This window comes from Schistocerca serialis, chromosome 7 (assembly GCF_023864345.2).
Source record: "Schistocerca serialis cubense isolate TAMUIC-IGC-003099 chromosome 7, iqSchSeri2.2, whole genome shotgun sequence".
In the NCBI taxonomy this organism is placed as follows: Eukaryota; Metazoa; Arthropoda; class Insecta; order Orthoptera; family Acrididae; genus Schistocerca; species Schistocerca serialis.
Genome location: NC_064644.1, coordinates 375,918,478 through 375,932,983, shown reverse-complemented (window position 1 = coordinate 375,932,983; position 14,506 = coordinate 375,918,478). Strand labels below are relative to the sequence as shown.

At 41.2% G+C, this 14,506-nt stretch overlaps 1 protein-coding gene across 1 annotated transcript in view; it reads left to right on the top strand.

The window, feature by feature from the left end:
* The window catches only part of LOC126413103 (lactase/phlorizin hydrolase-like), a 233,745-nt gene that overhangs the window by 199,183 nt on the left and 20,056 nt on the right, over positions 1-14,506 (top strand). The window contains exon 20 of the mRNA XM_050082997.1: positions 6,454-6,569. Within this exon, the coding sequence (XP_049938954.1) occupies positions 6,454-6,569 (116 nt within the window). The remainder of the gene's footprint in view (positions 1-6,453; positions 6,570-14,506) is intronic.

Here is a 14,506-nt window from a genome sequence, read left to right as displayed (position 1 = left end):
CTACAGCACCTTTTTTCGGCTATTGGAAGCATATGTGACACATATGCTCAGCACAAGAATCCTCCGATATCCTAATGGTCTGACCAATATAGGACGTACCACACCGGCAAGAGGTACGGTAGACACCCGCATTACACAAGCCAAGCTCATCCTTTAGAGATTTTAAAAGGCTCTAATCTTAGATGCTGGTCAAAAAGCAAAATGTTTTTGCCGTATATGTCCAATCTTGTGAGTAATAGTACCAACGTAGGACAAAATGGTCATAGCCTTTGCTGCCACTTCGTTCATTTCGTCACCCATTCGATTGACAGTTGAGTGATCTACGACGGTTCTGGCGAAAGGCTACTCCGAGTTGAGGTAATTCAGCAGACAAACTTTCAGCATCTGATAACAATGTTGACCATATAACCAGGAAATGAAGTAGCACTTCACGCTGAGTTGGATGGTGACAACTATCATACTGAAGATAAAAACTTGCTTTTTCTCATGTTACATTTGTGCCTTGAAAATGACAGTCTGTGCACCCGAAGAAATGTCGGCGCTTTTCAAAGATGACACCCGGGAGCATTGCAGTAAGTTGTTCGAACGTTTGACATGCCGGAAGAAACTTCTACAAGGAGGAAATGTATTGTTACTTGCAGAAGACTTGGCTGTCGTAGACTCATATTGCAAAGTGTTCTTTCGTTTATGTTACTGTGTTGACATCATAATGTTGTTCCAAAGTTATGGATAGCACTAATTCTCAGGGGGGTTATACAATCTGGCAATGCAATACTTATCTGGTCTTTGCTTCTTGGTCGCAGTCTGACTAGGAATTTCCTTCTGCAACTGCCCGGCACTGGTCTAAGTTCGAACGTCTTCGTGTGTTGGAGCTTAATATAACATCTTGCCGTTCTGTGATCGGCTTCACAGAGAACGCTTTGGACCTATCAGCTTCATCTCTTCTAGGAAAAGGTGAAAAAATTTGCAACGACGGCTAAGCATTTACCATATGTTGATTTTGTAAGTTAAACAATCTCCTCGGGCTCCAGAAAAGGGTAGAAAAAACGCATGTCGTTTGTTGATAAGGGCACGTACATCTATTAGAATTATTACAGAAGCCGTGAGGGCCTCTTTTCGTTCACTGAGAGTGGTCCTGATGTTATCTTACCCACGAACGAGATTTATGTTAAAGTGACACTGAGCAAGAAGGATTACGTTCAAGTTCAAAATTAATTTGACACTTCTATAGTTTAACATGATAATTAAAACTTTATTCGAACCCGAATACGCGATAAAAAATATTATGCCACACCTTTTCATCTGTTCCGTCTTAATCTGACTGTGCAGCCATAGTGTCAGATGATGAGGAAATGTAAGGATTATGGATTCGAAAGAAAAAAAAATCGTTCATGTGGTTGAGGAAGCGAATCAACACTATAAGTTGCACAAAAAATGGAAATTGCCCTCAGCACTGCGAGACAAGTAATGCGTGAATGACAGCAAAATTCTATCAACCTCAGAAAAATACCACATTTATGTACAGCGATCGAACATCTCGTCGTGTAGAGCCGATGGGTCCTACAAGACAATGCGGTGCACTTTCACTTCCCTGTTTTTGTTCTTATCTCGGATGAAGGCTGTTTCACCGGATGCTGTATGCTCAATAGTCGCAGTAGGTAGGTATATGCCGATGAGAATCCCCAAACTACAGCAGGTTATAAGTGAACTTGTGAGTGGTCGTAGCCTAGGTTAATAAGTTAGCATTAGACTTCCCTCCGATTAACTGCACATTCGTAGACAGTATTTCTGCGAGACACTCTCCCTTGGTCCTTGTTAACATTCCATTTCAATGTCTTGCCATATGCCCTTGTCCCCCATCCTTGAAATTACGTGTCGTCATCACGACAGCATCCATATGGCTCATCGACATGTTCAGGCGTCGTGATCGGCCACCAGTTTATGTGCTCTGAGACAGATTAATGTGGCGTTCCACATGGAAGCAAGAAATTAATTATTTAGTGTTTGTATCAATCACCCGGAACCGGAATGGAAACTATTTTCAATAAACTAACAGAAATTCCAGATAAAGTCTCAATTACAAAAGCCAACTAAACTGCATGTTCACATATAAACATATACAACATACTTGAAACTAGTGGCATAGTCACAATTATCATTATGATTGCCCTCGTTGATCAACAAGGATTACCAATAACTGCATCAACCATGTGGCGACAGATATGGACAGGAAAACGTTGTGAGGTAGCTGTAAAATATCTTGGGCTATCAGACCATTTCTGAAAAACAATAAAAATGGTTTTGTAAGAATTCCCTAAATTGTAGGAATACAAAAGGCATTTTTCAATAATCGAAAGACAAGATTTTCAAGAGAACCAGGTAATCAAGAAAGGGATTAAGTGTATAGAGAAACCGATGCAAATCCAAAATTCTCTAAATTCTCAATATCATTTCCTGTCATTATCGACATCTCACACAAATAAATTTATAACAGCGGGTACTAAAAAGTGTCATAGGACATCACACACATCCATGCCAGAGGCAGGATTCTAACCTGCGACCGTAGCAGTCACGCGGTTCCGGATTGAAGCACCTAGAACCGCTCGGTCCACCGGCCGGCCATACAAAATGCCCCTAAACAATTCGTTTAAATTAGTACCTGAGATAGACTACATCAAAACACATTTCGATAAGGGGGACACAAGAGAAGCCTCCGCGAAGGATGTGTCATTAATAAAACTTTCTGGCGTCCCTTGGGCAACGGCTCTAAGCCTGCAGATTCTCTCACACCAGAAGCATCACAGTAGAGCGACATAATGTCTTGAGATACGGTGCTTCTGACACGATTAAATAAATAAGATTTCGATAAGCGACATGTGGTCGCTGAAGTCAACTTCTAATGGCAGAAAATATTTTGTTAGTGGTACTGATGTAATCTGCTGTGTCGGTGTCGTTGACTGGGAATGTATACTGACAGTCAAGACTTCTCTCCTTACCTCACAAATCTATGAGGCGTGCTCTCACACATCTCTTGGGGTTTTGGAAGCAGCTGACGTATGAAAACGTTGTGGAATCAGAGGACCTCGTCGCTAGAATTGCCGTCGCTGTTGGTGCCATTACAGACATGCCTGGAATCTTCGAATGGTCACGACCACCAATGGTCCAACGATGTCCTGCATGCGTACAGGCCAATGGTCTCCCCACTGGAGCAGTTCCCGTGAATACCAGTGCAGCATTTATCATGCTAAATTACCTTCTGTGTAAAGCGTCCCTGCCATCAGCAATTATCGTCGGGGACCATATGTGCCACAACTAAATATATTTGTTTTGATATTCTATACCCCTGTGTCATTTGGATCGAATAGTTTCGGAACATCCTGTACGTCTTTTCCGACAATACTTTCACATTATGTTTCTTTCTGCTCTTTTCCTGAAAAAAAAATTACTCCCAAAGCTATGCCATGTAGAATACTAACATCTTATCCTCTTTCTGAACTCAATATCTCAGCCGAAATAGGGGGATTCTGAGTGAGTTTTGCAGACTAGGGAATGGGCAGCTGCTGTGTTCAAAATGTGAAACCAAACATAGTCGCTATGGTAATGACACCAGCTGGTAGTGTGTGTAGTGCTACATTATGAAACAACGTGTGAGAGCAGTGGCTGAGAGTGAGAAATGAATGACTAGTGTAGTAAGAGCCTTTTACATTATTAAATAACTCCTTTGTAATACGGTATTCTGTACAAAGGACAAACAGAAGGAGGTAGCACTGTTTACTGTTTTAAACAGCCTGTCCTTGCATTCGGGAAGTTGGAGGCTCCAGTCTTTATCCGGTCACCCTGATTTAGGTTTTCCGTGGTTTGCCGAAATTACTTCAGACAAATGCCAGGGTGGTATCTGCTAGAAGGGAACGACCGACTACCTGTCCGATCCTTGTCACACCAGACTGTAAGTATGTAAATGCCCGTAGAGATGCTTTATGTAATATTTTGATGCTCTTAAATTTTAATACCAAGACACGTAAAATGTCCCAGAAAATGAGATCTACGGGTTAATAAAACTACTATCACTATAATTTATTTTCACATCCCTGTGAAAGCAGGAATCAGGAGTGGATTAATGAAGTTTTGTAGTTGAGGGAGGTTGCTTAGATGAGAAAGAAGACCCAGGAATCTTCCTCTTGAAAGTTAAGAAGGAAACCTTCAAAAACTGTTTTAAACTGTTTTGATACTTAAAATACCAAACAGTATCAAAAATGTGTTTTATTTTCGACAAAAATGTTTTTAATTTCTTGAAATGTGTAGCATTCACAAACTTTTTCTAGGTAACGTCTTTTATATGACTGTTAACACAACGTAACTAGCTCATAATTCTTTTGTTGGGATAGAGTTGATAAGTAAATTAAGAACAAATAAACTAAAATTACAATGAAATACTTTTGAAACTGAAATGATTAATTTCTTCATGGTTATATTTTTGCCAAATATAAATTGCGAGGTCTTCAATAGATACTGAAATATTTTTCTCTAATTATTATTTTCAATACAATAAGTACAATTCACAATGATACTCGTTTTTAAACAAACATAGTGGGAATAAAAATGCAAAATTCACGTTTACTATATCATCAAAACTATGTATTTAAGACTAATACCTCCAAAGAAATACAATGTGAATACTGCCAATGATATTACAACGTTACAGTAGCTCAAACCTTACTTGCAGGTACATAATGCCATAGTTTTGAATGTAATATTGAGTTTCTTTGATACACTGAATAATTCAAATCTGGCAAAGAAGATCATTTTACAAACTATAATCATGCTTATATTTTTCGTCCTACTGCTCTATACATACAGTGTATATTTGAAATGCTTTATGCCTATTAGCATCTGATTCACACTTTTTTCAAGTTTTATACAAAACTGTAATTTGTGTGATTGCTAATTACTCTATCGTTTTACATCACAGAAGAACAACTGTCACTATGTTAAATGTTATCTGTACTTAAGAGAACATAGTTTTCTATTCTTTCCGCCCTTCTCAATATACAAAGTCTATAGTTTTTCTTTGGTAATAATGATTCATCTATGGACACACAACAAAGCAAGCCTTCTTAAGCGGCATTGCCTATAACAGTTTCTCAACCAATTAATGAGTTTGAGTGTCGAGAAAGATCTTTCTGCTGTAGCAACTGACACAGGAATAGAAGAAAGGATCAACATCTAAGATCTAATTTTAGGAAAAATTTTTTGTGTACAAAACTGCAAACACTCAACCGCGCAGCCTAGCAGAGGTGTTTCGTTTGCCTCTTTTCTTCTCCGTTTAACAAGCAGTTTAGCAGTAGTAGCAATGACAACAGTGGGGGCAAAGCGGATAACGCCCTAAGGGAAACGTGAAGCACATGCTCTTGGGAGGAATACAAAACTGTTTTGAGCCGGTACTTGATGTTTCACTTACATCAGATGTAAGTGGCGACAGTGTTGTATTTCCTCTGACCACGAGTTATTGTCAAAGGAAACTTAAACACTAACGTATAAGGTAACAATTTGGAAGGTGCTTGTTTGTCACAAGTAGCAACAGGTAGAAATCGAACACATTTTATACAACGTTGACAATACTCTGCACACAAAGCAAAGCCCGTTCAATCATTAGTCCTACAGGACCAAGCAAGTTACGTAGACAGGATTTCTCAAAACCTCGCCCAAGACTCCTTCGATGTAAAGTGTTGCATCGTTTCCGCTGCACATCTGTTGGTTCAAAACAACAAAATAACTTTCCACCTTTCACCGTGAAAAACGGAAACAAACTATACAAACAGTGCTTTGCAACGAAATGGAAGACCATCTCCGATGTTAAACATTGTAATAGTAGCATTGTAGAAACACACGCTACTTGAAACATGACTCCTATCTTTAGAACCAAAAGCAATGGCTGTCCAGAAACTGAAGTAATGCGATTCCAAGGGGAAAAAAGTCCTGGTTGAACTGAACCATTGGAAATCCACCCTGCACACCAAATTTTTAAACCATGTTGTAACACGAAACTATCGACATTTGCAATAGTAGTGTTCCTTAGCACTCTATATATGTCCTTCAGCAAGCGTTTCTTGTAACACAGCTGTGTCACTAGTATAAAGCATTAAGACACAGTGTTATTTTATCCCCATTTTATTAGCACGTAGTGAAGTACCAGTCACGCTCTCCGAGTTGACCTCAAGCTCCGACTAAAATCTTTAACACGTCATTGGTCCCTTCCCAGTGTATCTGTCTTTATAACAAACATGCATGTGAATCATTACTCGTATTCGGTTTCCGCAGCGTCGTTTCTGCACGGTGGAACAATACATTACATGAGAGAAATGCGAACAAAGCAGCAGAACTTTGTTCTTAATGTTAACGCTGTCGATTCGATTTACCAGGTGACTGAAATAGAGGGATTATACCTTGTTACAGGGTCAGCAGACTTCTTTTCAATAAACCACTACTCAACGACTTTCGTGACGCCGGGAATCACAGGCGATTCACCTTCCAAAAAACGTGACATGGCTGTAATTACAACTTCTGGCGAGGTAAGTTTAGTGGAAAAACATTTGAGGCAGGCAAATGTTCATAAATTGATGAGGAGTGACATGATCACCTTGACGGTAAACACGATCGAATGTTTGATAATCTGATGTGTCACTGGAAAATTATCAAAGCAGAAATAGTCGAGCTTGAACTCTTTCTCTCCTACAACTACTTTTAATAACACAATATGTTGTCAAAAACAAGGCCTTCCAAGGGAGACAGCTTAGATGGAACATAGGCTGATATATTTATTAATGTCTTGCCAACAATTTTTTTAGGTTAATTCTCAAACCGCAAACATCACGTCATTCACTATAAACGTTATGTATACAATATCATGGTTATGCCAAAAGGTGGCGCAAACGATATCGCTGTTTTCGCACGTCGGCTGTGTCGTATAAACAACAAAAATTTATCTTACCACCAAAATAAAGGGAAATAACTCGATTAACTATTTGCATCTGACGATCACTAAAACAAACAATACAGGTAAGTTCAGAACTTGGACGAAAGGGTACATACAATATTATTCATGTCAAATCCTATCACTCACAGCTCCATAACGGAGAATTTTTTACTGCAATGCCACATCGACTTACTTGCTTGCCATTAGATGGCCAATAAAATCTAAAAGAAATAGACGTGGAAAACGGGTACACATTCATTTAAGAGCACAAGAGGCATGCAAAGTAAGAAAAATTTTGCCCGGATGACATACTATGGAAGAGAGTCTTAACAGCTAGAGAAACCGCTTCAAAACACAAGTGTCAAATACGCTCTTCACATAAATGATACAATGAAAATTCGGCTTAGACACAAGATAGGTGACAAATATAGTTTTGTATTGGAAAGACGGTTAGATAGTTTAATGTTGGAGTTAGGGAACAGGCACATTCGCAGGACAGAAATGCGTCTGGACTGCACGTTACTGAACATAAGTATACTGTAACCTACATGGATAACAATATCAGTCTTGTACATACTGCGGCAAAGGGCCGCCTACCGAACCCTCTGGAGGAACTTAAGATCCATAACTACTAGAAGCACACCTTACTGAAATTCTGAATTAACAAAGCGAGCTTTCACCGAACGCCATTTTTCACTCATGGATAGGGTACTGAAGTTCTTGCACTTCCTGATGTCAAATAGCACATACATCTTCCAAAAGTTGGGGGTGACAGTTTTTTCTTTAACTGAGGCATGTTGTTGGTAAAACTAAAGTCCAAGATTTTCCAATAAAATTTATATTGCCTAAACTTTATCATGGCAAGAAACATATCGGACTTCTTTCAGCTTTTTTCTAAAAATCTCAGTTTCTCGTGCTCCGAGCGTTTTGACGTCTACGCCCTTTTTAAGCGAGCACAAGGTTCTCTACAAATTCCACTACTACAACTTGTTTCGGCACTCAACACCAATGGCCTTGCAGTTCGTCAAAGAATATCAGTTTTTCAAATTTTGTGCAAAATGGAGAGATACGTTGTTTCTGAGTACTACAACTGCTGTTTCTGCTTATAAAGTACAAACGTATTAGCATCATATTTCAAACTGGAAATGAACATATCAGTTTCTGATAACAATTACTTCATCTGCAGTGAGATGAATCCTAGGAACACTGAGACAGCCTCTTCCATTTTGTTAATTTCGCCGTCTGTTTCCTCAATAATTTCCGTAAAATATAAGTCTCCTTCACTTTCGTCATATAAAAATTCTGTAACAGTTGTAACAGTTGACTACCCTGTAGCTACTGCCAGTGGAAGAATATTTCAAATCTGCTTTCCTTCAGGACCACGCTTCGCCACATCTCAGCTCACATGAGCACGAAACATCGTGAAGGACTGAGTCAGGTGCTGGATCTTGCCTCCCTACAACAAGCCTCGGACCGTGCCTCCCATGAGCCCCACTTCTCAGGAAGTTCCCAGGTTCCAATCCAGCTTTTGATTTGGTGGTAACAACGTAGATAATGCTGTTTCTCATCATCTTCTTCTGGTTGTAACCTTGCAACATTCAGATTTAGCTAGTAGCTGTCACTGCAAATCGTCATCTGGGAACTACTGGCACCTTCACTGTAAAATGGGATAGTAAATTGTTCTCCAGATGTTATCAATTCTTCGCTGGTAGCGTCTTGTTTCCTGAACGTGCCATGTGTTGGGTTTAGGTATTATTTTCTCCATAATGTTGCGAAACTTCACTTTCCCTTGACCATAAACGGAGCATGTTTTATCACGCCCACTAAAAGTGTGAACTAATTCTGTTCTTCCGTTTTGGCCTCAGATAATCAAATACAGCCTCCATCCCTTCAACTACACTCCTGGAAATGGAACCGGTGTGTCTGACCCACCATACTTGCTCCGGACACTGCGAGAGGGCTGTACAAGCAATGATCACACGCACGGCACAGCGGACACACCAGGAACCGCGGTGTTGGCCGTCGAATGGCGCTAGCTGCGCAGCATTTGTGCACCGGCGCCGTCAGTGTCAGCCAGTTTGCCGTGGCATACGGAGCTCCATCGCAGTCTTTAATACTGGTAGCATGCTGCGACAGCGTGGACGTGAACCGTATGTGCAGTTGACGGACTTTGAGCGAGGGCGTATAGTGGGCATGCGGGAGGCCTGGTGGACGTACCGCCGAATTGTTCAACACGTGGGGCGTGAGGTCTCCACAGTACATCGATGTTGTCGCCAGTGGTCGGCGGAAGGTGCACGTGCCCGTCGACCTGGGACCGGACCGCAGCGACGCACGGATGCACGCCAAGACCGTAGGATCCTACGCAGTGCCGTAGGGGACCGCACCGCCACTTCCCAGCAAATTAGGGACACTGTTGCTCCTGGAGTATCGGCGAGGACCATTCGCAACCGTCTCCATGAAGCTGGGCTACGGTCCCGCACACCGTTAGGCCGTCTTCCGCTCACGCCCCAACATCGTGCAGCCCGCCTCCAGTGGTGTCGTGACAGGCGTGAATGGAGGGACGAATGGAGACGTGTCGTCTTCAGCGATGAGAGTCGCTTCTGCCTTGGTGCCAATGATGGTCGTATGCGTGTTTGGCGCCGTGCAGGTGAGCGCCACAATCAGGACTGCATACGACCGAGGCACACAGGGCCAACACCCGGCATCATGGTGTGGGGAGCGATCTCCTACACTGGCCGTACACCACTGGTGATCGTCGAGGGGACACTGAATAGTGCACGGTACATCCAAACCGTCATCGAACCCATCGTTCTACCATTCCTAGACCGGCAAGGGAACTTGCTGTTCCAACAGGACAATGCACGTCCGCATGTATCCCGTGCCACCCAACGTGCTCTAGAAGGTGTAAGTCAACTACCCTGGCCAGCAAGATCTCCGGATCTGTCCCCCATTGAGCATGTTTGGGACTGGATTAAGCGTCGTCTCACGCGGTCTGCACGTCCAGCACGAACGCTGGTCCAACTGAGGCGCCAGGTGGAAATGGCATGGCAAGCCGTTCCACAGGACTACATCCAGCATCTCTACGATCGTCTCCATGGGAGAATAGCAGCCTGCATTGCTGCGAAAGGTGGATATACACTGTACTAGTGCCGACATTGTGCATGCTCTGTTGCCTGTGTCTATGTGCCTGTGGTTCTGTCAGTGTGATCATGTGATGTATCTGACCCCAGGAATGTGTCAATAAAGTTTCCCCTTCCTGGGACAATGAATTCACGGTGTTCTTATTTCAATTTCCAGGAGTGTATTATTGTTGCAGTTAGGTAACCTCTTTCAACGGCTCCCATACGACATTTTCTAGGGTTGGAGGAGAAGAGACCTGGGGATATGGAGTACTTTTAACATTTTCGAAGGCGAATGGCGACTTCTTAGCAGCGATAAAAATTCCTGTTCCGATTCTCTAACCTGCGTAATACCGACTTATCTTTTTCATTACAGAAAAATTCATAACTACACTATATGTTTCTTTCCCCGAGAGCTACGGTTGGCAGAATCCTTTCATAATGGGATTTTATTCAAAGCTACATAATAGTAAACAGCCTCAGTCACCAACAGAGTACCAAATTAAAAAGTAGCATTAGTTATTTCAACACGTTCCTGCCATCTGTCCATGATGCTTGTGTTTTAGCTTTTCTGTTGTCGTCTGAGACTTCTGGTCTTCGTGGTGAAGCTAAGTAGCTATTTTCTTTTTATTACCTTAAACTTTTCTGTTAGCCCGGTATCCCTTTACTTTCCTGCTCAGCTCTATCTTGCGTTCTTCGGAGAACTTCTTGATATTTCTGTGGCTAGTACGAGGTATTAGGAATGCTTTGGTTTCTACAGTTAAATGGTAGTCGCGCCTGTTGTTTATTATGTCTTGCACATTAAAAAATTCTGCAACACCTCTCCCTATTGCATAAAAAGTTCTCAGGTTTCCAGCCGCATCAAGTAATTAAAATTACAGGAGCTTTAGGCGAAGCTCGCTTTGGCCATCGTCAAGTGTTATGACTGCTATTGAGCGACTGGTACGCCCTTACGTATACTAACTACCGGCTGTAACGACAATGGTGCCCTGACTTTGACTCGGCGTTCGATGTGCCCGTTTTGGCGGCGCTATCGCTGGACCCCACGCCGCACTCATCTGCTGGACACCTTCTCCATTTACGATGTTTTCTGTTATTTTTATTCGATGGTTTCTTCAATCTCAGTGTCCCAGAACCCGTTAGTGTAAGCCGAGAGAGAGGTTTCGTCAAATTTTACCCGGTGGCCGTTTTTAAGTCATGCTCAACTAAAAAGGCTCGACGTAACACAGGCGACAGAAACTCTCATCCTCCTTCCTTTGTTGTTCCACAGTGCGTACAGTTTGTCCGATGTAAGATTGGCCACACTCGCAAGGTATCTTGTAGACCCCACGTGTTCTAAGAGTTGCTGTGTCTTTAAACTGTCTCAGAAATTGACGGACTTTTGTCCGAGGACTGAAGATACAGTTGATCTTGTGTCTTTTCAACAGCTGCCTTGTCTTACCTGATATGAAGTCAGAGGAAGGCCAGATAGTAAGTATCTTAGGCTGCTCATTCTGATTTTTGCTTGAAATAACTTCGTTTACTTGATGAACGTTACAGGGGTTGTTGCTGAAAACCTTGCGTAGGTTGCCCAGCTCATGGGGCCACTTATTAGCGTCTGCCATTATTACATGATGCACCACACAGTGCGCTTCTATACTGGGTGATGATAAAATTTGACGAATCTTCCATCGCGGCTCGCATTAGCAACTTCTCGGACTGTGTAATTAAAGAAGCCATCGAAATAAAAATTACCGATAACACCCCAAACAGAGACCGTGGTCTGCAGATCAGCGCGGTGTAGGATCCAGCTATAGCTATGGCAAAACGGGCACATCACACGCCGAGTCAGCGTATGCCTCTATATGAGGATGCTGCGAGCACCAGTGACGTCATAGCCGGAATCTGGAGAATGTAAGGGCGCACCAGCAGCAAACTGGCAGTCATACCACTTTACAATGGCCAAGGAGTGCGTGGCCGAAATCTTGTGTAATTTTAGTCACTTGGCGCTGCTGGAAACCCGAGAACCATTTATTATTACTGCCGCGAGACTCTGCATTCTCTCAGCTTTCTGTGTTGTTTTGAACCACAAGTATCCGGTGGCTTTTCCTTGTTGGCTACTTTGAAAACCTCGTAGTACAGTATATGGTGGTCCATTCTGTACAGGTTATCTTAGAAAGCTATTCGTCTTCTTCTGATGGCACCGACGCTGTTTTCTTACTGATTACAGAGTTCACAATTAGATCTCCCATCTGGTAGGATCCGTGGTCGTACTATCTTTGGAAGGAATTTTCTTTCTCATAGTTCTAGGAGTGTTACTGGTGTCTTCATGAGTAAGAACAGCACTCTACTGTCTAGAGACGTGGCGGGTCTGGCTACTCTGTTGTTCTGTCTTAGTTTGATATTCACTGGTTGACGTTTTGCGGTATTCCTGATATTACAATGTGCCCTACCTAGTTTGACTTTTCCTTTGATCGAGATATACCGTTTTACTGAGGTCATCCGAGATCCATTATCCAAGGTACTCCACGTTTTTCGCCCTCTTGGTGGCCGGTAGATGCACAGTCGGAAGGACACGCCTGTGGAGGGCAGTAGTTTTGGAGCTTGTCGGCAGGTGCTATAGGGAAAATGACGAGCGGTTATGGGTCCGTTCTAAACTGAAAATTACATAGCGCATTTTTTCTAAAAATATATTAAGTAGATCCCTCCAATTGCATGGTGACCATTCAAAAAGATCTACTGTTACCTCTGCTTTGATTAGCACCTAGGAAGAACTACAATGAAAATGCAACAAAAGCACAGTTTTATTTTTGCATGGCTTGATAACCATTTGTAACTTACAGAGCAACATTATGAATGGCGAATTTCGAGTAAATCCTGCATTTGCCTTTTTTCCATGGTAAAATTTGCTTCTTTTGTCAAAACATAGCGGAGTTTACACAGTGTCACCCCACTAAAATGTGCAGTGGTTTATTAATTTTATTAACTGAGGAACTGAGGCAGAGTAAGGTGAATAGCCTATGAAAAAGCACGTCCTCAGTATAAAAATAAACGTGTAAAGTCTTCAATTACATTGTTCCAAAACCTACAGCATTTCTCGTTTCACCAGCAATCGATGGCCTTAAAAATTACATTCTGCCGTCGAAAAAGTCTATAGTCAATAGAATAACACTGTAAATGATGAAATTTTATGTAAGCCTATGGCAAAATACTCTCTTCTTTGCATGTTATCATCTACCAAAACCTGATTTTGGGATCTCAAATCGTTTGTGGAATATGAGAAATGTTGTAGAGATTTCATTCTGTCTTTATCACTGACACGCGCGATCGCAAATGAGTGTGCTACATGCCATCAAGTCATTCAAGACTGGTGACAGGTACAGATCTCCCCCCGATTCATGAAAGCTATATGCATTTTCAAAGATATAGAAAACATAAAAGGCAAGTAGTCTTGTCACTATATATGCAAATAAAATGTGTTCCACAGAATTAACTTTCAATTATTTATACTAAATTTTTTCTATTTTGCGAATTCACTGTGGGAGGTAAGAAAGTGAAACCCAGCTTGCAGTTACAAATCTGGTGGGGTCAAACGTAACTGTTCGTACTGTTATTATTATCATCTGAAAGACAATTTACAACATATTTAATTTGTGTTTGTGATCCTCTTTCAATAAATATACTTAATAAATTAGTTAAATTAAAAATAAATTCATCCATCAACTGGATAATGTAAAGTTATGTTTTGGCCCACTGACCACTAAGTCAATCTTTTCATCTTTTTATATTGTAATATTTGACCATACATTGTCAATGGACAACGATTTGTGTGCCTTTGGTGCTGTAAAATTGAATTTACCTATTATCTAATCTCATATTTGTGAATGGTAATATTCCCCATTACAGAAAATGCTTTGAGCATCAGTGTACCTTCTGATTTTGCCACAAGAATGAGTGATCAAACGTCATTTCACATTCAACGATTATGCAATATAAAATAAATACTGCTGCACATATAATGGGGATTAATAACATAGAATAGGAAATTCAAAAATTTCACTAATGGTACTACTGAAGAGTGTAAGAAATTTTTCGCTACTTCTATTATGTATATGAAATTTACTTTAAGAGATTTATATTTTGGCACTAGTAATATCTCAGATATATTCGTAAATAAACCATTTCCCTTTCTGTGACTGGTTCACCCTTAATAAATTATTCAAATACACTTCACTACTATGAGTACCACATTGTGTACCTGCAGTCACTTAAAGAACTGTTTATAAATCAGTATAATTTTTACAAAAAGGAATTACTGGTCAATTACTAGAAGAAGTAATTTACAAAACCGGAACACTTCTGTAGGCAAGTTTTAAATAGGTAATATAAGTTACTGGTAAGGAAAGCCTGAGAACTTGCCATGGAATGTCAATCA